This window comes from Cottoperca gobio, unplaced genomic scaffold (genome assembly GCF_900634415.1).
Source record: "Cottoperca gobio unplaced genomic scaffold, fCotGob3.1 fCotGob3_158arrow_ctg1, whole genome shotgun sequence".
NCBI classification, from domain to species: Eukaryota; Metazoa; Chordata; class Actinopteri; order Perciformes; family Bovichtidae; genus Cottoperca; species Cottoperca gobio.
The window spans coordinates 75,001-97,500 of NW_021166815.1; the positions used below are offsets into that span (position 1 = coordinate 75,001).

The 22,500-nt window shown below is 42.7% G+C and overlaps 1 protein-coding gene across 2 annotated transcripts in view; it reads right to left on the reverse strand.

Annotated features, from left to right (window-relative positions):
- The window catches only part of LOC115004640 (thrombospondin type-1 domain-containing protein 7A-like), a 115,276-nt gene that overhangs the window by 5,478 nt on the left and 87,298 nt on the right, over positions 1-22,500 (reverse strand). The window contains exons 10-27 of one of the 2 annotated variants that reach the window (XM_029426336.1): positions 22,084-22,216; positions 21,575-21,678; positions 19,902-20,096; positions 18,105-18,371; positions 16,306-16,484; positions 16,161-16,166; positions 15,738-15,871; positions 15,042-15,195; positions 14,378-14,519; positions 14,176-14,291; positions 13,989-14,106; positions 10,838-10,983; positions 10,027-10,201; positions 7,936-8,109; positions 7,724-7,819; positions 4,254-4,336; positions 1,269-1,482; positions 655-742 (exon numbers count right to left, since the gene is read on the reverse strand). In XM_029426336.1, the coding sequence (XP_029282196.1) occupies positions 655-742; positions 1,269-1,482; positions 4,254-4,336; positions 7,724-7,819; positions 7,936-8,109; positions 10,027-10,201; positions 10,838-10,983; positions 13,989-14,106; positions 14,176-14,291; positions 14,378-14,519; positions 15,042-15,195; positions 15,738-15,871; positions 16,161-16,166; positions 16,306-16,484; positions 18,105-18,371; positions 19,902-20,096; positions 21,575-21,678; positions 22,084-22,216 (2,524 nt within the window). Of the gene's footprint in view, positions 1-654; positions 743-1,268; positions 1,483-4,253; positions 4,337-7,723; positions 7,820-7,935; positions 8,110-10,026; positions 10,202-10,837; positions 10,984-13,988; positions 14,107-14,175; positions 14,292-14,377; positions 14,520-15,041; positions 15,196-15,737; positions 15,872-16,160; positions 16,167-16,305; positions 16,485-18,104; positions 18,372-19,901; positions 20,097-21,574; positions 21,679-22,083; positions 22,220-22,500 lie in introns of both variants that reach the window. The other variant, XM_029426335.1, reaches the window with a different exon arrangement.

Here is a 22,500-nt window from a genome sequence, read left to right on the forward strand (position 1 = left end):
ATAATAATCATAATAATAATAATATTATTAAGAATAATAATATTAATAGTAATAATACAATTATAATTATACTAATAATAATAATTATAATAATATTAAAAATAATAAAAATAATAATTATAATCATAATAATAATAATAATAAAATAATAATAAGATTATTAATAATAATAATAATCATGGAGCTCCAACACAAGGATCCACTGAGGAGCAGAGCACCTCGACTCCAGAGGACTAAAGACGACTGCAGAACATCACGTGATCTTTGACACCAAAATCTAAATCAGTTCATCGTTGAGTCCAAGTCGACGCTCGTGTCAAAGAAGGAGAACGAGACGGACTGAAGGACGAATGATAAAAGTATAATAACTGAAGTTAAATGACGTCACTGAGACAATTATTATTTATTGACCTTCGTGGGTAAAAGATTATTAAAGTGCTTATTTAAATCAAGCTTGTTACGATCCAGGCCATTAATATAATTATTCATCAGCTGTGTTTCTGTTCTTCATTAATATTTATCATATTAAAAACCTTTGTTCACCAGGTTTTGTAGAGATGAATGTGTGTGTTCTCCATGACATCCCTGCAGCTGAATGAGTGAAGGGTGATGATGACGAGTCGCAAAGAAAGAGTTAACATGTCGGTACGTTACCAAGCTAAGTACGTCATGGAGATGATGAAGACGAGCAGGACGAACGCTCCTGCTGCGACTCCATACACCCAGGTCTTCAGCTTCCCATCTGCACAGAGAACACACACACACACACACACACACACACACACACATATACTGATTTACTGTACGACCTGCAGTTCCCAGTGTGAGCTGCAGGGGGCAGTAGAGTCACATGTTTCTGTGAACGTTAACACATTGAAACACCTTCATCTATAAATAAGAGTGTGTTTTACACGCCGTCACGTGTGTGTAATCACACATGGACACGTTTTAATTCAATTTGCATGAGAAGAATATTTCATTCGAAAGTGTTTATAGCTTTAAATCATAAACTCTTTTCTACTCGTCTCATGTTCTCTTTTTATTCTCCGTTTCTTTTCCACTTCCTGCTTTGTTACGTCTTTATTTCCTGTTGTTCCTTTCCTCCCTGTTTCATCATCCTGTATTTGTTCTTCTCTTTTGTTTAATTCTAGATCTCCCCCCCCCCCCTGACTCCCACTCCTCCTGTAATTTCACAGTAAGCAATACTTTTGTGTTTTGTGTCTCTTCACATTTCCTTCCCTTCATTGAATATTCTGAGATGGTGTTACCTGGGCCGAAGGGCTGCAGGAACCAGGTGCGGCCGGCCCGGCCCGGGGAGCTGGCTGCAGGCAGGGTGGGGTTGAAGCCTCGGATGGTCTTCACGTCGGCCCGGTTGTCTCCTGCGGTGGGGATCTCCAGCACCGGGATGACGGTGCACTGGTCCAGCAGGTCGTCAGACGTCATGACTTCAGTGTAGCCCTCCTCACAGCCGCACACGCCCGCCTGCCGAAACACCAACACATCACTGCAACCTGTGTGTGTGTGTGTGTGTGTGTGTGTGTGTGTGTGTGTGTGTGTGCTCTAACACAGGGATGCTAGCAGGTAGATAACTCTCTGGAAATCAAAGTTCAACTTCAGGCAACATGATCTGACCTGAGAGAAATGCAAAACAAGAGCGGATGATGGAAACCCACAGGGGGGGGGGTCATGAGGGAAATCTTGAGAAATGTGTTGACGCACAAATCAGCTGTGGATCCTGTAAATCTGATTAACATCCGTCATCCGTCATCAGCTTCATTACTGCGTCTCTGTGAACAAAACAACTTCATCTTTTCTGCTTCTCCTGCGACAGACATGTGTTAGATATTAGAGGGGGGGGGGTCCAGGCCCGCTGTGTGAGGCTCGAGCAGAACTGTACTGTGTTCGGCTCGTGTCCGACTGTTGGTGTTTATAAAATGTACAAAGGAGGTTTGTGTTGCATTAAACATGTGAGCGTCTCCACATGAAGCTTCAGCTGGAGTCTGCTTATGGAACCAGCTCAGTGACAGTGCTGCTGTTCCACAGGGTGTGTTTGTGTGTGCAGGGAAGCCCCCCCCCCTCCACATCTCTCTGCTCCTGGCTCTATTCATCACCCTGCAGGGGGTCCCCAGCCCCCCGACAATCTCTGGAGGATAATCGTCCTGCCGTGCAAACAGTGCGTGCAGCAGCAGAGCGAGGAAATGATAATTTCCATCTCCTCAGTGGCAACAAAGGCTTCACTCTTCTCCGTGTCAGTCTCCGGGGGGAGCTGCTGTAGTGTTCATACGCTGGGAACTTACCCACAATCCTCTCTTCCTCCAGGCATCTAGCTTCCCTCCAGCAACCACATCTCTGAATCATATCACCGCACGCTAAAACAAACACCTCGTCTCCTGCTCCGTGTGCTGGAGTCAGCTGGGGGGTCTTCTCTCTATCAAACCATACAGCAATACTGTCCCACAAGGAACATACTTTATATGTTCCTCTGTTAAAGGTCTGGCAGGAACTAGCAACCAGCTAATATTTATATCAAGTACAACTCACAGTTTACATCATTTAAAGAAGTAAATATTATCATTGATCAAGTGAGGTGACGCTCATCCACCAACACAGCAGAACTTTAGAGACGTGTTCACAGAGAACCAGAGGTCACATGGCAGCAGTAAGGGGGGGGGCAGATGAGGGGAGGAGCAGCAGAACTTTAGAGACGTGTTCACAGAGAACCAGAGGTCACATGGCAGCAGTGAGGGGGGGGGGGCAGATGAGGGGAGGAGCAGCAGAACTTTAGAGACGTGTTCACAGAGAACCAGAGGTCACATGGCAGAAACTTCAACATGAAGTGAAGAGGAAGTGAAGAGGAAGTGACACAGAACTAACGGACTGGGAGAGTGTTTGTAGAGTGCAGCTGACGAGGGGATGAGATGCAGGTGAGGAGGAGGGGGGGCAGGTGATGATGGGGGGGCAGGTGTGTGTGGGAGGAAGTGAGACAAAGAAACGGGTTAGGGTTAGGGTTAGGGTTAGGGTTAGTCAGATTCTAAATAAATCTAAACTAAAGATTTATAAAAATAAAAACATGTGATGGAAGAAAATGTCTCACGTGTGAATAAAAATATTAATTTTGCATCAATCTTCCTGCTGAATTAATAAAACTAACTGTAGAAACAAAGTTTCAAGGGAACAAACGTACAATTAATTTTATTATCATTTTGAATAAAAGTAGAAAAATAAAAGTGACATTCAAAGTGATATGAGACAATATAAGATATAAAGTGTATTTATATTAACTACTGCAGAACATAGAGATTAATCAGTTAAAACAATCAACGTGATAGTTAATACGCTAACAGTTACCAGGTAACGTTTATGAAGGTCAGCATCTGAGTTCAGTGTGAAGCACTTATTCTACATTATAAAAGTGTTTTCACGGTCGATGTTCACAGAAATGATTTTCAGAATTAGAGCTGAAGCTAAAAATCTCAAAACAAAAAAATCCCCCCCCCCCCCCTCCTGCAGGTTTTCTTGGTGTGTTTCTGCCAAACATTAGCAGCTGTTCTTTAACCTGCAGGTCCAGGTGTGTTCACAGAGGATAATGGGAAAAGCTTAACAGCAGGTGGCAACACCAAGTGAGGCAGATTATTGTGTTTTCTTTCCTCACACTTTCTTCTATTCCCTTTTCTCTGTTTCCTTAAACTATCCAGATGCACTACTTTCATCACAACAGGGGGTCTGGGGCTCAATCTGGCCTTCAGTACCTTTTCTCACTGCCAAATGGGAAGTCTGCAGAACGCAGCGCTTTGAACCACCGATTCACTTCTAACATGGTTGAAAGAAGTTGGAAAGACATTTCTGTGTTGTGTATTTTTACTGCGATATGTATCTCGCACTGTGGACGCAGCAGCAGGATATGACCGTCGACTGATGTCGTGCCACAATTAACTTTGGTTGTTTGGTTGAATCCCCCTGAAGGCTACTGAGCAAAGACAGAACACTTCATGGTGTCACATTAAATTAAAATCTACTTGATTAAGATTAAAATATATGTTTGAGTTTGGTGTGTGACATTAACCACTAATACATTACAGCTGGGAGACACGAAGAGAGACAGTGAAGAGACTCTGAAACATGCTCAGAGCAACGATGCCAAGAGAAGCCAATCACCATTGACCCTGATCAAACCGCTCCACAGGAAGTACCGTGCAGTAGCAGCATTGTGGGAGCTGAAGACTGACCACAGATTTATATTGGTCCAAACTCACCTCTGTGCACAGGGAGCGTGGCTTGGTGCAGGGCGGGTCACACGATCGGTCAGATATCGGCTTGGCGGTCCCCGGACATCCACCTGCGGAGCCGAAGGACAAAAGGTCAAACTCAAGCGTCAGAGGTTGACAGCTGCTGTTTCTGTCGCTGCAGGATGTGAGAAATGTGTCAGATCTTTACAGTTAATCAAGGACAATATTCCAGTCTCGCAAAGAAAAACAAAAAACAATTGTGGCCCAGTTTCCAAACTACTTTTCACTTGAGTTTGTCGAGCTGTAGGCGTGTTACAGCAGCACATCCTATATTTAGCTCATTACACTGATACTTAACACGGGTACTGGTACTGCTATCATTTAATAATTAGCTCCATTTGAAAAGCACTAAAATTCCCACTCAAATCCCTAGACAGATTAAGGCACTTGTTTTTAATTCATGCTTTGGCATACACATGCATGAAGGCTGAGAGTTTACAGGCACAAGTGATTTATTACCCATGAAAGATGATTTATTATTTCTAAACAATAGCCCTCAGCATAGTTCCACCAAAATAACTGTTAGCTGTCGAAAATACAAGAATCACTGAGCAATTTACAACTACGTGCCTTCCTGCAGGATAATAATGACGTTAAGCCATAGCACTCAGGTTTATAATAATGATAATCATATAATAATAAGTGCTGTTGTAGATGTTAACTTGCTTTAAAAAAACATTGCACTGCACTCTTTGTAAATCTGTCCAAGACTTGTGATACTTTCTTTTGATGATTTCATTCACAGATTATTAAAATCATATCTTTCTAGTGACGATGGCTTCAAATCAAGTTCCCACGCGATCGCTAAAGGTGTCCCACAGGGATCAACTATTGGCCCACTGCTTTTTACTCTATACATAAATATCCTTCATTGTCCAACTCAGTTCTGAAATATAGATTTTCATGCTGACAATAGCATCTTGTTTGGCATCGGCTCAACCACAAACCAGGGATTCCTGGTTACATGTTATGTACTTACTATTATCCATACCCTCAATGGAAATATAAGCAATACTGCATCATACATTGTTATTAAGAATTTGTTTAGCTTCAAAACTGAGGAATGCTAACCAGATGTTTTCCAAATCAATCTGGACTTCTCTATGGTTATAAAAACACTCACGGCTGCATTCACTTCATGGTTGCAGAGAGAGTTTTTCTGCGGTCTAGCATCAGTTTAGCAGTAATGAGCCCATTGTGGCTGGACGCATTGGAAAGAGTGACACAAAGTTAATATGTATGTTGTATTGGAATTGATTTCAAACAGCACTTCAAAGAGGACAAGGATTCAGACTAGCTGGTTGTTTCTGTAACGCATGTCTGGTTCACTTCCACACCTGCGACTAGAAGCAGCAGCACACAACCTCGTCCTTAAAATGTTCACTGGGAAACATCCTGAACTGTTTCCCATGCAGTAGATTAGAAAAAACATTAAACATCAACGTTTTCAAAAACAAAGAGATTTAATTGGATTCTAAGACCAGACCAGAGTTTTTCTTTTAAAAACAGAACATACTATCTCCCCTGGATAATGGAGATATCCTGTACACTCATGCTGCGGCAACTTCCCTTAAACCATCGCAAACTATAGTGCCTTTGGATTTATTGCACTCTCCACTGAGTTATACATGTATGAATAGGTTGAGTGGTCATCACTGACATCTAGAAGGCATCAGCATACCTGAGTTTTAAATGATAAACTTGGCATCTAAATTGCTGAGACATTTAACATCCTGGTGGAGTTCAGACTGAATAATCATGACACCAGATCACCAGAAGTCCCTCATACCAACTTTGAACCACTAGTTTCCCTGTATGCATAGCTAGAATTAACTTCAAGACATATCCTTTGGGATAATGTGGCAGTCCTCTCATTGCTTTGAAAGTGCCCGCGGCAAAGTCAGAAGCTTTCATTTTCTCCACTCAGGAGTAAATCTGAACAATTTACAAAAGTGAAGATTGTAACTACAGTAGAAGGGATCTACATCTGTCGGAGGTCTAGAATCATCTGGTAATCAGGTTAATCTGAGGTTTTGCTGAGTTGTACACTATGTGAGCTAATGAATGTGTGTTGCCACTGCGGGTAAAATAAGCTGGATAACGTAGACAGAGAGTACGACTGACACTGATCCAACCAGCAGACATTCAGAGAAAACACATGCCTTCAAAAACATGGTAATCTATCAGAGTTGCTTGAATATTTATTAGGTGGCATGCTCCGGGAGAGAGCGCATAATGAATATTCATAAGGGGAACACCACTGCTTGCGAGGAAACATTTACAAGAAGGAAAAAGATGCAGTGTGCCAATCAGAGAGCCCGCACATAGGCACACCATCTGGAGTACTGGGTGCGCTGACATTCCCCGTTCTCAACGAACCCAGAAACATGAAATAGCTCCAGGCCTGTTTGAAGCAGGAGCTGTAAATAAAAGCAGATGCCCTGACGAGAGGAGCTCATTCATCCAGAAAGCCCTTCGAATCAAATGGTATATCAGCTGAGAAATTAAGCTTTGTGGAACATTGAGAACATTAGGAACACTAGGAACACTGGGAACACTGGGAACACTGGGAACACTGGGACTTAGCCACTATTGATGCTATAAAATTTGGGGTTCACTTCCTGCAGAAGTACCTCCACTTCAGAACAAGTTTACATTTGGAGTCCCCTGCACACACAGAGAGCAGTCTCAGGCCCTTTTATGTATATTGGCAGGAGGTTGGCTGATAATTAGAATCAACTGGCACAGGCCTTCATCATTACAGGAACGCAGGTACGAACAATTCTGAGGTTTATAACACGTCATGACTTTTCTTAGGACCTTTCTCAAGAACAAATTCAAGAAAATGCTCAGGAAGATATTGGTGAATTACTGTCAGCGTTGAGCTTAACCCTGACATGTGATGGACAACGGGATTAAATTTAGACTGTGGCACTGCTACGGATTAAAACCTCATCTGCTTACAGTTTCCTGGAACTTGCTGTCGAGCAATGCTTAGAAAGCTATCTGAGACTCAGACACTCTGGAAGAGACAGTTTTAAGTAACCTTATCTATATTATCACCTTGCCATACACAGCGCAGGACCTCATGTGTCAGAGTTGTGCGGTGGCAGTTTAATTAATTCAGGTCACATGTGCTATTTGACTGGATTCAAGACAATGGATTGGTCTACACAAGATGTTAAAGGGTATGATTTCACATGGATAGATGTGTCTTTGATCTAAATGATCAAACTGTAGACATCTACGTCTTTCATGGTTGCAAAAACTCTTGTTCTTGATTGTCTTGTTTTAGAATTTACTGGATAATTTGAGAATATTTAATATTTTGTGCAAAACTAAGACTACATAGCGGTCTACTTTGCGTAACCAGGTCCTAATTCCAGTTCACACTAAGTAGCTATCAACAATTTCACCCAGAGGTATATTATTCTTACCTGTGACATTTAGTCCATCTGAGCGCTGACACCAGACTTGGCGAGATGAACCCCTCCATGGTCCAGTCCTCCACTTGTAATCAAAACACTGACCCTCTGCAGGAAGAGCACGGTCAAGGTTTATACAACAATGTAGCTTCTACTGTCGATATACAAACTGTACCTTTAATGAGCCTCTGGGAATCACTTTAGTGTCAGCAGGACAAACTGACCTGTACACGGCCGAGCCTCCAGCTCTTGTTCTGGACACTGCAGCAGGTTCTCGGGATCTTGGGCAACCACGGCTCTGGATCGGACCTGGACTGAGCCGAAACCCAGGTCATCCCCACCCACGCAGCTCAGCTGGCACGGGCTCCAAACCGTCCAGTCTGTCAGGTAGCATTCTCCTACAGAGCACATGGAGAGTTCAGAGACCAAAACCTAAAATCACTGTGCTGCATTCAAAGGAACATAACAGGGTTTTTGCTCAAGCAAGGGCAAATAATAAGACACCAATGCAAACAGCTGACAATTACATACATCTAAAAATTGTCAAAAGAGCACAACCCACTAGATGTCTATATTTCAGAATGTAAGTTAATTCTTGACATTGTAAACAATGTGTGGTTGTTAGCATTGTAGTAAGTGAAGCTTGAGTTAAGACTTTTTTGGGTCAGACGTCTAAAGTCGTTACATCCACAGGAGGAACGACATGTTTTGAGATAATAGACTTTCTGTGCAGGTGTTGAGTTTCAATGACAGTATCTTAACAGCGGTAAAATAAATAATCAAAGTAGAGGTGATTGTAGAAACGAAGTGAAAGTGAGCAGCAGAGTGGTGAACGTGACGTGACTGTTGTACTAAGAGAATAGTGCTGTGGAAATGTACATAATACTTGATTTTATATTTAGGCAACAGCTAAAGATGGAGGAAGTGATGAGTTTGCATTAATAACAAATTAAAACAGGAGGATCAGGAAATATCGAATGTGCTTATAAAACATTGGAATTAGAAAAAAGGCCTCTTCAAATAACGGTCTGATTTCCGCAGCCCGATGAAATGCAATTATGCCAATTTTCAGCATTTCGACTGGAAAGACTTCAATCAGCACTTCAGCCAATCAATGTCAAGTACGATGAGGACTCGTAAATTGATTAGCAACTTCAGCACAAACTGTATTTTTAACCTGAGCCATACAATATGTGAAAACTGAGGCAGGAAACTGCAAAAACTCATCTGATCTTTCCAATAAATAGAAGATATGATATGTTTCATTCATGTACAGGTAAATCCATTCAAATGTCGACTCCGTCACTGGCAGGGGACGATTGTGTGGCTGGATAAAGGTCAATAGCACACGCTGAAGGGCCATTTTCCATTACGATCACCTGAATGATGTTCTCAGCAAAGAGAAGATTCTCTGGGGTCTCGGTAACACTGCTGCCTTTATAATGCCAAGGCTGAGCACATTTTACACACAAAAAGGTAATTAAGAATCTTCTGTCACTTCTATTGAAATAAGTTTCTGTCAAAGTGAATGGTCTTCTTTCATCTGTCAGAATGGACACAAGCAGACCCTGTGACCTTGTTGTCTCCACTAAGCCACTTAAGTTGATTATGGGCTGATTACACTCACACAATCCAAGCTGGAGTACACATGCTTCAACAAATACTTTACACACACTGCAGCTGCAGTAACCACAGCCACTTTTCTATTTACAGCAAATTAAAGCGTTTCACTGACTCATAATAAACCCTGACTGCCACATAAATCCCCCCCACCTGTTAACATCAGCGTTGCATTGTGTGGCACACTCCGGAGCTCTTGAAGCTCTTACAATCAAACACACTCAACAGGGGCTTTGTTGGTATTGTAAAAACATGGACTAATTGGTGGCACTGGAGGTCAACATACTGAAGACTAGTTTATTTTCATGTTGTCTAACCATGTGTAACCAGTAGACGACATAAGTCTGGCCGACACGGTGTGGATTTAGATTAGATATCTGTCAGTTAGATGAGGAGACGTTAACCCTAAATTAGTCACCTCCATCGTTTTAGCAATTTCTGTCAGATGGGTTGTTGTTCGAGGAGGTGCAGTTTGAGAAAACACAGATTCATCGCCTGAACAATCAATAGTTTTCGAACGATTGGTTGGATATCTGGCAGGTCAGACATGTTGGTGGCTGTCGTGCAGTTTGAAGATGAGAAAGTACATGAGACCAAAGTCGTACGAATTTAGAGTAAGCAGAGCTGGTTTTGTTGTTTGGTGTGTGGATTGTTGGAGGGATCACACCCTGTTGGAGTGTCTGCTGTCTTCTTACCCGGACAGGGTACCGTGCAGGGTTCCTGCAGAACGATGTGTGAATCTCCGTCCACTGTGGGCTCCAGATCTCCACACAGCTCTTCATCCACCAGGCTGCTTTCCTTCTGACCTGAACCGTCCGACACAAAGCACGACACATTTCTGAAGCGCAGGCCTTCTCCACACCTCGCCCCCTGATGCAACACAAGACAGATACATAGGTCAAGCACACCTTTGTATGTTTGGTATATTTAACTCATGCAGCAAATGTGGTCATGAAGAACTAGCTAGCTGTGTACACTAAATCCCGCTGGGACTTCACAGGATTTAAAAGTTTTTGTAATTGATTTTAGGTTAAAAAACTGCAACTATTGGCTGACGATGAGCTGCTGTTCGTTGTGAAAAAACAAACAGCTGACATGTGTTTTCTCAAAGGTCCAGCAGCATGTCAAAGTAATAAGATGCTTCAGGCAAAGAAAAATGAACAATGTTGAAGGTGGAATAGGAAACGGAGAATAATATGAAAACAAGTAAGAGAACAGGGAGAGAAAATAAATACACGTTGTGTCAATGAAATAATGAGGTGAGAGAAATCAGAAAGAGGATGGAGGGAAACCATTGGCAGTTCTCATATTTTGCTGAATTAGGTTTTTATACCTGCAGGTGATGAGTACTTTCTACCGATATTTCATATTTCTAACTGAAGCAGAATAATTTAGATAAAAACACACAGTGGCTTTAAATGTTGTTCTTTAATGCCGAATTTCTTCACCAATGACTAAATAGTGATGGTGACAGACTGACAGACAGGAGGATGGAGGCTGACTGACCTCAGACTTGCAGTCCGACCAGGCGTCGTATCTCCAGCTGTAGCAGGGCTTCACCAGACAGGGCTTCCACTGCTCCATCTGGGAAGCACAGGGCCTCCCGTCGCCCTGGGGAGCCTGAATCACTGTCCGCCTCCTCCACAGCTTGCCTGCAGAACAGCAGATAAAAAGAAGAAAAAATGAATTATTTATTCATGAGGACGTTGACTGAGATGAAGAAGACAGTCGGGTCAGAGCTGCAGGAAGAGTGTGGATGTGTCAAGTGATTTGGAAGACTATATTGTCTGTCAAGGTGACCTCTGGGCCTTTCACCACCGGAGCTCCCGCAGGTCTCAAATCAAAGCTAATATTCAAATGATGGCCAGTATGAATTAATAACTCGGCAATACATTAATGTACATGAATTGTGTAATGCTGAGCTAACATATAGTAACAATCAGGGTACTGCTATTACTACAGTAATCACACCCTCGATTACACCAAACAGTATTTCCAGTACATGAGACGATCTGCTCTACATGCTACATGTGTGAAAGGGAAAATAATGTGCGGACCTGATTCAGCAGTGTTGTGTAGCTTTATCAGAATATTGACTTCCTCTGCAATGTTTATGCTTTTACACCACATTCTCTACATTTGGGAGAATTTCTCACGTAACTCTCAAGTAACCTTATTTTCCAAGGAATAAAGTCTGAACCCCCCCGCCTTTCATTTCCTTCTGGTGCGGGGTAATAATTCAGCACTTCTCTTTTCGTTTACTTAATCTATGGTGCAATTTTGAGACTTCATCATACTCCCTGAAGCCATTTTTGAATATCCAGATTCCTTTGTTGTGTATGAATTAAACAACGGACCGTCTCCAGTGGGCAGGATGGTAGGAGTGCCCTTTAACTAAATTCACTTTGTATTTTAACAAAGTGCCCCAGGGATGTGATAAAACTCCCAATTAGCTGCCGTCTCAAAGGGGATGCATGTGGTTTTTGTCCAACGTACCATCTAAAACAAATACTATATTAAAAAAGTAGGTCCTGACACTCATAGAACATAGAAGCATTTCGTCATTAATACTCATACAAAACATGTCATTTTATTGTATTCTTCTGAGTTTAAACAACTTCTAAAAGGTCGTTCTCAGAGCTCCAGGCCAATAACTCCCATTCTTCAAATACATGCCGGATTAATGGATCTGATCTGCAGTGTTGTCGTGTAACACGTACTGTGATGTAATGTCACAAAGTCCCTGGTGATGTTTAACTCACAACACACCAACCAATGAACAAAGAGAGCTGACAGTCCTCTGTCGTACGAACACCAGTGACTTAACTACAGCTGGTTCACTAAATATGTTGTATTCCAAACACAAGAGTCCTGTACTGTCAGTCTGGAGGGGGACACTTAACCCCTTTAAGAAATAGATAAACAATTGGGGAAATACACTTATTCACCTTCTTGCCGAAAGTTAGAAAAGCAAATTGATAATAAACACGTTATATCGAGTTGTACACAAACGGAAAAGTGAATGAAAGTGTTGTGTTCGGGGGCGATGCCTCCCTGGAGTCCTGAGGCGGCAGGTTTATCTTTATTTAGCAGCATTGCATGATTTATTTACTCCTCAGGGACAGAAGTACAACAAGCTGAAAACCAACATCTGACGTCAAAAACATTATAAATTTGAATGTTTTGCATAACAATTATCCAACAACCAGCACAAATCTGGAACCTAGATTTCTAACCAAAGTTCACCTCTGCAGTGTCTGTGTGCTGCTCTGTGTACTGGGGGCTCTGCAGAAGATGCTCTGCAGAAGGTGCTCTGCAGAAGATGCTCTGCAGAAGATGCTCTGCAGAAGGTGCTCTGCAGAAGATGCTCTGCAGAAGATGCTCTGCAGAAAATGCTCTGCAGAAGGTCCTATGCAGAAGATGCTCTGCAGAAGATGTCTTAGGACGCTCCATGTTTCCTGGCCTCCCTGGGGGCCATGGCAGTGTTTGGGGTTGAGCGGTGGGTGGCAGTGAAGGCTGGGTAAAAGACGGACTGTGCCAGCTGCCACTATCAGTGTTTGGCTGCAGAACACACAATGCTGTGATTATCTATGCACACAGGTTGAACACATTCATGAAAATAGCTGCCTGGTTGATAACAGCAACCTGCTGCTTCCAGGGATGATTATTTGCTTGAAATCACAAATCCAGCTCATTGCTATTCCTGGCTCGGTAACAGAAGTGAACTCTTCCAGGAAAGTATCTCCACGCAGCCAGCCCGGGGATACAAAGAAGCACAGGAAGGAAAGCGAGAAGGCCCTCTATTCATTTGGCCTACCTGCTGTTTCTCCATACGAGGGAAGAATCCTTCTCCCGGGGACAGATTAAGGTTACCTCGGTAGCTAAAGCCTGTATTGGTTTCATATCTACTGTTTGTTCTCGTTGCTTCTGGCTGCTGCTCTTCTCAAGGACTCACAAAGAGCAGAGTGCTCCCTGAGCCCCTGAGCACACACTCCTAATGGACCACCAATCAATGGCCTGATCCTATGGAATTACATGCAAAGACATTATTATCCCTCACTCAGTTGGTTGAGGGCTTTAACAGCATTGTTTCTCACGTCATCAAGCGTTTCTGGTTTCCACCATTACCGTAAGAGACGATCACTGCCGACCTGCAGCAGTGATCCTCTCATGCTGGGAGAGCACTAAGCTAGCAGAGCTGTGTGAAGAGGCTGCCATGTTGGAATTTCATTGAAACGTAATCAAATAAGATGGAAACATTAAGCCACGTTAACAATGCTCTCATTCACCTGGAATGACTCGCCTCCCCCGATGTTAATCACTTTACTGCGGGATATAAAATCTTATTGCTTCCTGTGGTTTTATGGATACAGCTAATGCTAGGAAGCTAACAGTAAAATCAGACATTTAAGATCATCATCATCATCATCAGTGAAATGAGAAGCATCAACACTTTCTAACTAACCTGTGATGGAAGACAGAGGAGCAGTAAGTCACGCTGACGACTTAAATCTCTTTGTTAGCAAAACCTGATCGTTGGAGTTGAATTATTTCCGTAATGTTCACAGCTGACCTGCTTTCTGATCCAGTCACACAGTTTACATCACATGTTTCACTGTGTGATTAGTTCTGCAGCAGGTGTTAGCTACACACATACCTGCCAGCCCACAGGTGTGGGTGCACTCAGACCACATGGACCAATCAGACAGCTGGCAGTTGACGGGACACTCCACGACACAGGAAGCATTCATCTGCCACTTCCTCTCCAGGCCCAGCTGCAGGAGGAGACAGGCTTTTATTAACTCTGACACACAAAGGGTGTCTTCAGCAGGAACCTCTCGCACCTCTTTACAGAACTTCAGGTCCACAGATTTGCCGTCGCTCCTCACACAGTCCAACATGCGGGTTTTGATGCCATTTCCGCACACGGCTCTCTCACTGAGCTGACATGTGCTCCAATCTGCAGAGAGACGCTTCATCAGTCACATGTAGCGCCAACATGAACACACAGGGAATGTAATGCAGAGCAAGACTCTGATGACTCACCGGTGATGTTGTACGAGTAGTGGAAGCAGTTGCTGTTGAGTTTGCAGAGCTCTGTCTCTGCAGTCGGAGGACAGTCCTTCTGCTCTCCAGGCTGCCGGAGCGGGTAAGCAGTCCTCTCTCGAGAACTGTTCCCACTGCAGGGCTGAGACAGACAGAGGACTGTGACTCATTCAGACACGCACGAGCAGTCAGACTTCATCTCAAACTAAACCCCAGTTTATATCTCACTGTGTTCACAGATAATGTGTTGTGCTGTGTGCCGACTCGAGCTGTACGAGTCATGTATGCAAACACATCAAAACTCTGATGAAGATCTGACTCTTTAAATAAATGTGTTATAACACAAGAGACTGTAATGTTCCAGCAACACAAACACCAGGAGCAGGTGACTTATTGAGCTGATGATCAGTTCTTGTCCGTATAATAAGTGAAATCACTGAAGCTCAATGTGATGCTGTTATTATGATTTAGTTATTGTTGTTATGCATAAAGATGACAGCCGTGCAGAGCTTCTGTTCCTGCTCAGCTGTTTAATGAAGGCTCAATAATAAAGAGTTTGTATGTGTTTCTGATTCCTGACATCAACTATCAACTAGAGGCAACATGACACAAAACATACTGAATGTGAATATTTACATGACACAGAGTGTTGTGTGATTATTACCAGAGGACACGAGCTCCAGGCGGCCCAGTCTGACAACACACAGTCCTCGGGGCAGGGCAGCCGGCTGTTGCGGGCGCCCATAGGCATCTCCTCCGGATCACACAGGTAGTCCTCCACCTGCTCCGAGGGCCCGTCGATGGTGTTCAGCATACACCTGGACAGAGAGGGGGGTTAGTCACACACTCCTGTAACATGAGCTACAGACAAATGATGAGCTACAGACAAAGAGCATTAATAACTCTGTTAAAACAAACAGACACACAGAGACAGATCGTGCAGCTTTAGCAGCAGTAAATGTGCCGACTCATTCTTCATCTCTTCTGCACAAAGAAGATAATCTCAATTGAATACACCAGAGAATACACTTAGAAATATATATATATATATATATATATATATATATATATAGATATCTATAGATATCTATATATATATCTATAGATATATCTATATATATATATATATATATATATATATATATATATATATATATATATATATATGATCCATCTGCACAAACATCACACTGCATTTTATAGTAAGCGCTACTTTGACAATTTGACGACATAAAATGTGAATTTCTCACCTGAAAGAATCTTAAAACTAACTTCGTCATCTTTGTGCGTCAGTTTCTCATGCAGACAACACGTCTGAGTTCACGGTCAGCTCACAGATCCAACAACACAAACATCTTACCTCACTTTCCTGGTCTGCACACCTTCCCCACAGTTATCCTTCAGGTCCACAGTGCTGACCTTCCACACACTCCAGGGCTCTGCCACCCACACATACTGCCCACAGTCACTGAGGCACGGCACCACCTCATACACCTGCAACACACACACACACACACACACACACACACACGCACACACACACACACACACACACACACAGACTGGTGGTCAACAGACTGAACGCTGTCGTGTCCCTAAACTGATGTGCAGCTACCAGAAGCGATATTTACTGAGATTAACAAAGATTCATTAGATTAAAACACAATCTAAATTACACAATTATTCATTTATTATAACAATCTGACTAAACACAAGGAAAACACACTTTCAGGAGTTCAAAGTAATTACTAGAAACAGAAGTAAACAGGTCCAGTGCACTGACCTGAGCCTGCGGATGGAATCCATTGATCATGGAGGAGGAAGGAACAGAGAAGAAGTCAGATGATTGTTCTCAGGATTAAACATAAACACACATTTAAAGTAACAGAACCATGGAAGCTTCTGCAGAAGCTTTGATCCGCTCTCACCTGGTTGACGTGGTCCAGTTTAGGACACGGTCTCCCTCCGTTGTAAGGCTTTTCTCTCAGCCACTTGGAGCGGACTTTGACTCCGCTGCCGCACGACTTGCTGCAGCGTGACCAGTTGGACCACTCGCTCAGTTTGCAGTCGGAGGGACAGGGGATGATGCACGCCTCCTCGATGTACCCTGCAACCAATGTATTCACATCAACTCACATATCTGGCTTTCTGACAGAGAACAGAACTTCACCTTCCTCACTTTCACTCCCTGTACAGGGATTTAGTGTCATTATACGACTCTGGCTCGTGAAATGACATGTAGCTTTAATCACATTTTGCTACATAAGAAAAAAGAAAAAAAAAGAAAACGTTTATTGATGAATTGATTTCCAGCGCTCCTTAAGAGAAGAAGAAGCTGACTCCCTAAACACACCGAGCATCACATCCATCAGCAAAAAGGTGCAAACGCAGTTTCTCCCACAATGCACTCTGGCAGAAGAGAACCAATCAGAGACTCTGAGAGGAAGCCATCAGCAGCAGGGAGTCTGAGTCCAGAATCTCTTCCCAGTTCCAGCCTGAGCTGTGAGTTCAGGTCGAGATTATCAATGAGCAAACTGAGACGCTCTGCTTCCCCCGAGTGCTTTCATGTGTTCTCTTTACTGCACAACACGACAGCACTGTAGGAATACACTGTTGGAATACACTGTAGGAATACACTGTTGGAATACACTGTAGGAATACACTGTTGGAATACACTGTAGGAATATACTGTAGGAATACACTGTTGGAATACACTGTAGGAATACACTGTTGGAATATACTGTAGGAATACACTGTAGGAATACACTGTAGGAATACACTGTTGGAATACACTGTAGGAATACACTGTTGGAATATACTGTAGGAATACACTGTAGGAATACACTGTTGGAATATACTGTTGGAATACACTGTAGGAATACACTGTAGGAATATACTGTAGGAATACACTGTTGGAATATACTGTAGGAATACACTGTATGAATACACTGCTGGAATATACTGTTGGAATACACTGTACGAATACACTGTAGGAATATACTGTAGGAATACACTGTTGGAATATACTGTAGGAATATACTGTTGGAATACACTGTTGGAATACACTGTAGGAATACACTGTTGGAATATACTGTAGGAATACACTGTAGGAATACACTGTTGGAATATACTGTTGGAATATACTGTTGGAATACACTGTAGGAATACACTGTAGGAATACACTGTAGGAATATACTGTTGGAATACACTGTTGGAATACACTGTAGGAATACACTGTTGGAACACACTGTTGGAATACACGGTTGGAATACACTGTTGGAATACACAGTCCCCTCTTTGAGTTTACACTGAATAAATAATATATGAATAAAAAGACGCACTGGGGACCGGAGAGGTTTGCTCATTGAAAAACGATGGTAGTCTACTGTATCTGTTTCAGTTAATATATTAAAGTAGTTCTCTATATTGAGCCTCCATTGAGTCACAGTGACATTTGACCTTTGATCCCCACAATTTATTCAGTTTGTCCTCAGGTGGACGTTTGTGCCAAAATTGAAAAATAATTCCCTTCAGACGTTCCTGAGATATCAGGAGACAGACGAGCAGAAAACAAGATTAAAAATAAAGAATAGTGTCGAGAGTTTAGCTGTAAGAGTCCATGTTCAACATAAGTTACATCCAACAACAGCAATAACACATGAGCCTCATAAAGTACACACATCTGATGCTGTGTTAGGGTTCATGTTTCTTCAAGCAGGAAACTCACCATGACTGTTGCAGCGAGACGTCTCCACGATGCGGTTGTCCTGGTCGTAGCACACCATGGCCTGGAACCGGTATCCTTGCCCACACTCCTTGATGTCTCCTTGGACCTTCATGCCCAGTTGACCCTCCAGGCGGCCGCCCTCCGGCAGCACACAGTCTGACCAGTTGCCCACAGGCTGCGCGTTGTATTTGTTGCACGGGCAGTACTGCGTCTCGCTCAGTGGATACATCTGGTTGTTTTTACACTGGTCACGCTTTTTACTCTTCCCTGCAAAAATTACCAAAGAACATATTAAGTCTCAACAACTTAAGATCTAACCTGATGCATGCAAGACTTAAGATTTAACCTGATGCATGAAATACTTGAGATTTAACCTGATGCATGAAAGACTTAAGATTTAACCTGATGCATGAAAGACTTAAGATTTAATCTGATGCATGAAAGACTTAAGATTTAACCTGATGCATGAGAGATTTAAGATTTAACCTGATGCATGAAAGACTTAAGATTTAACCTGATGCATGAAAGACTTAAGATTTAACCTGATGCATGAGAGACTTAAGATTTAACCTGATGCATGAGAGACTTAAGATTTTACCTGATTCATGAAAGACTTAAGATTTAACCTGATGCATGAAAGACTTAAGATTTAACCTGATTCATGAAAGACTTAAGATTTAACCTGATGCATGAGAGACTTAAGATTTAACCTGATTCATGAAAGACTTAAGATTTAACCTGATGCATGAGAGACTTAAGATTTAACCTGATTCATGAAAGACTTAAGATTTAACCTGATGCATGAGAGACTTAAGATTTAACCTGATTCATGAAAGACTTAAGATTTAACCTGATGTATGAAAGACTTAAGATTTAACCTGATGCATGATAGACTTAAGATCTAACCTGATGCATGAAATACTTAAGATTTAACCTGATGTATGAAAGACTTAAGATCTAACCTGATGCATGAAAGACTTAAGATTTAACCTGATGCATGAGAGACTTAAGATCTAACCTGATGCATGAGATACTTAAGATTTAACCTGATGCATGAGAGACTTAAGATTTAACCTGATGCATGAGAGACTTAAGATCTAACCTGATGCATGAGAGACTTAAGATCTAACCTGATGCATGAGAGACTTAAGATCTAACCTGATGCATGAAAGACTTAAGATTTAACCTGATGCATGAGAGACTTAAGATTTAACCTGATGCATGAGAGAATTAAGATCTAACCTGATGCATGATAGACTTAAGATTTAACCTGATGCATGAGAGACTTAAGATTTAACCTGATGCATGAGAGAATTAAGATCTAACCTGATGCATGAGAGACTTAAGATCTAACCTGATGCATGAAAGACTTAAGATTTAACCTGATGCATGAGAGAATTAAGATCTAACCTGATGCATGAAATACTTAAGATCTAACCTGATGCATGAGAGACTTAAGATCTAACCTGATGCATGAAAGACTTAAGATTTAACCTGATGCATGAAAGACTTAAGATTTAACCTTTATGTATGGGAGATTATAAAACAAGATTAAGGACTATCTGACCTCTACTGTTCTGTTACTAAACGCTGTTTTATTTAATAGCTCTAAGTCTGTTTATGTTCTTTTCATGCTGCTGTCTCGACCAGGACCTTCTTGTAAAAGAGATTCTAAATCTCATTTGGTTTAATGAAGCTCAGACTGAGGAGTTTAGATATAGAACATGTTGTTTGTACAATGTTCACATGCGCTGATGAAATGTGGAAGTCAGTTTGAACTTTAAGTGTGTCACTCACCGACGAGCAGCCTCTTGCGGGTCCGGACGCCCACACAGTCGGCTGTGCAGGAGGAGAACTTGGACCAGCTGCTGAGTTGACAGTCTTCCTGACAGGGCAGCTGGCAGGGGTGTGTGAGAGGCGGCATGGAGCTGGCAAACTTAAGACAAGCCTCAACGTCTGCCTGCCCACCATCCTGCTTGCGGCATGAAACAGCTACAGAGGGAGAGGAGCAAACATGAGTCCACGTGTCCCGTGCAGCTGCACAGTAACCTACAGCATCAGGCAGTGAGCGGCAGAGTCCTGAAACAGTTCTTACACTTTGTATACAGTCAGAATGTAGGCTGCAGTCTGCACGACAGTAAACAGAGGCGACCATCAGTACCATCTTTTATATTGAGCTTTTCTTATATCTAAAATATTTTCAGTATGCAACAGCATTTGAATTTGCTGCTGCTCCTCCCAAATATATCAGGATTACGTTGTTGCTGGTGAAGCTACAGTATCTCTCTTTAATTCATTCTTTTACTTTGTTTGTTGGCATCGCTTTGTGAAAAGTGACAGTTTACAGTTTACAAAGACAAAACTAAAGTAACGCAACATGAACATCTAAATAAACTGAAAGAAGGAAACAAACTGTCCGACGTTTAACTTTGAATGAGAGAAATGTTTAGAAACGATGTAATATTTCTCATAACGTCTTGTGTATTCCCCTCACAGATCCTCTGTTCCTGTTTGGTCATGAAGAAACAAACCTGATGTTTGTGGAGGTGGAGAAACAGATCGTCCCGTGACCGCTCTATAGATCTTGATAAAGTCGTCCCTGGTCGCTGCCATACATTATTCACACTGTGCAGCGTGTGTTACACATTGTGTGTGAATCTTTAAGAAGATGTTGTGTAGTAAGTGTTGCTGCAGACAGATGTACTCGGATACTTTACTGTAACAGTTAGTTTACATGTGAAATCATTACAAGAGTTTTATATTATTATATATCAGAGTATTGGAACATTGTGCTGGAGTTCTAAAGTAGCACATAAAAGTGAAGTTCATATCATTTGTACTCAAGTAATGTTCTTTAACCCACCACTGCAGTTCAGCCAAAACAAATCTGTGTGTGTGTGTGTGTGTGTGTGTGTGTGTGTGTGTGTGTGTGTGTGTGTGTGTGTGTGTGTGTGTGTATGTGTGTGTGTGTGCAGTTACACGGAGCTCTCTGTTGGTTTAGATGAACAGTGAGAGTTCAGAAGAATCCAGAGAATGACCTCAAACTGTCACCAAAAAAAAACACTAACATGCAGCTCAGCTCTCTTAAACACACACACACACACACACACACACACACACACACACACACACACACACACACACACACACACTGGCTGTAAAGGGCTCCTCCCTCACACACGTGGTGGTGAGTGGTGCAGTATTGAGTTGTGTGTCTGCAACTCAGTGTACTGTCACAGGTAATGATACAAATGAGACTCAGGAAGCTCATCATCCAATCAAGTAACGGCCCTCAGGCTGGAGGTGGTGGTGCGACACTCACTTAAAGGAACAGTGCGTCATTTGTTCTGAGCTTCTCCGATGTTTACAGATAAATGAAAGTTGCAGCCGGATCCAGTAAAACCACGTGTCAGAGTATTCAGAGTATTCAGAGTATTCTGTGTGGATGTGATTCTTGTGTGTGTCCTCACCTCGGACCTGCAGACCCGGCCCGCAGGCCTCCTGAGCTCCGACGCTGTCCTGACGCACGGACCAGGGGACTAGCTGGCAGCGCCGCCACTTGTGTGTTTTCCATCTGAAGAAGAATGAAGAATCTCAGGTGACGTGGACCAGATGGAAAACAAGAATAAACTTTTCATGTCTCGGTAACAAACTCTCTAAAACTGTTCACATCAAGCTAATCCCCCCCCCCCCCCACCCCCGTCCCCACAGGCTCAAAACCTACAGATCATAATCCATCTTTAACAGGGTGAGAGAGGGTGGATGTGCTGGAGCTGCCTCAACTAACCCACAACAATAAAGGTCGTGGGGTCATGAAACTCAACAGGGTTCTAGCTGCAGGAACCGTGAGGAACCGTGGAGACCCCGGGGGAGGTGAGGATCCCCCACACAGCTGTCTGGAGTCTACATGTGTGCACTCGTGTGGGTCCATGAGTCGGTTCTGATGGAGCAGTGATGCAGCGTGTGCAGGAGCAGCTACCTGTGTCCTCGGCACCCGGACGGAGCCTCACACTCTCTGTCCTGGCTCAGCACCTCCGGACAGTCCTGTCCCCCATTGGCTGGTAACTGGATGATGATACGTTTCCTGTTCTGCTTCTTCTTGGTGTTCCCACCTACTAGAAGAAGACACGAGAAGACACGAGAAGACACGAGAAGACACGAGAAGACACTTTTAGTACGTAGTTTTAAGTGAGTGCAGAGTAAACAGTGTCTCAGTCTTCTGTGTGCTCTTTAGGCTTTAATACAATCAAGTAGAATATTAAATACCATCCCATCATCTGTAAACCTGAAGACTTACAATACACAGCTGCTCCTCACCATGCTCCTTGTCTTACATCCTTTCAGCAGCAGAAATACACAGACACAAGATGATGAAGAGTACAGGACCTGTTCTGCT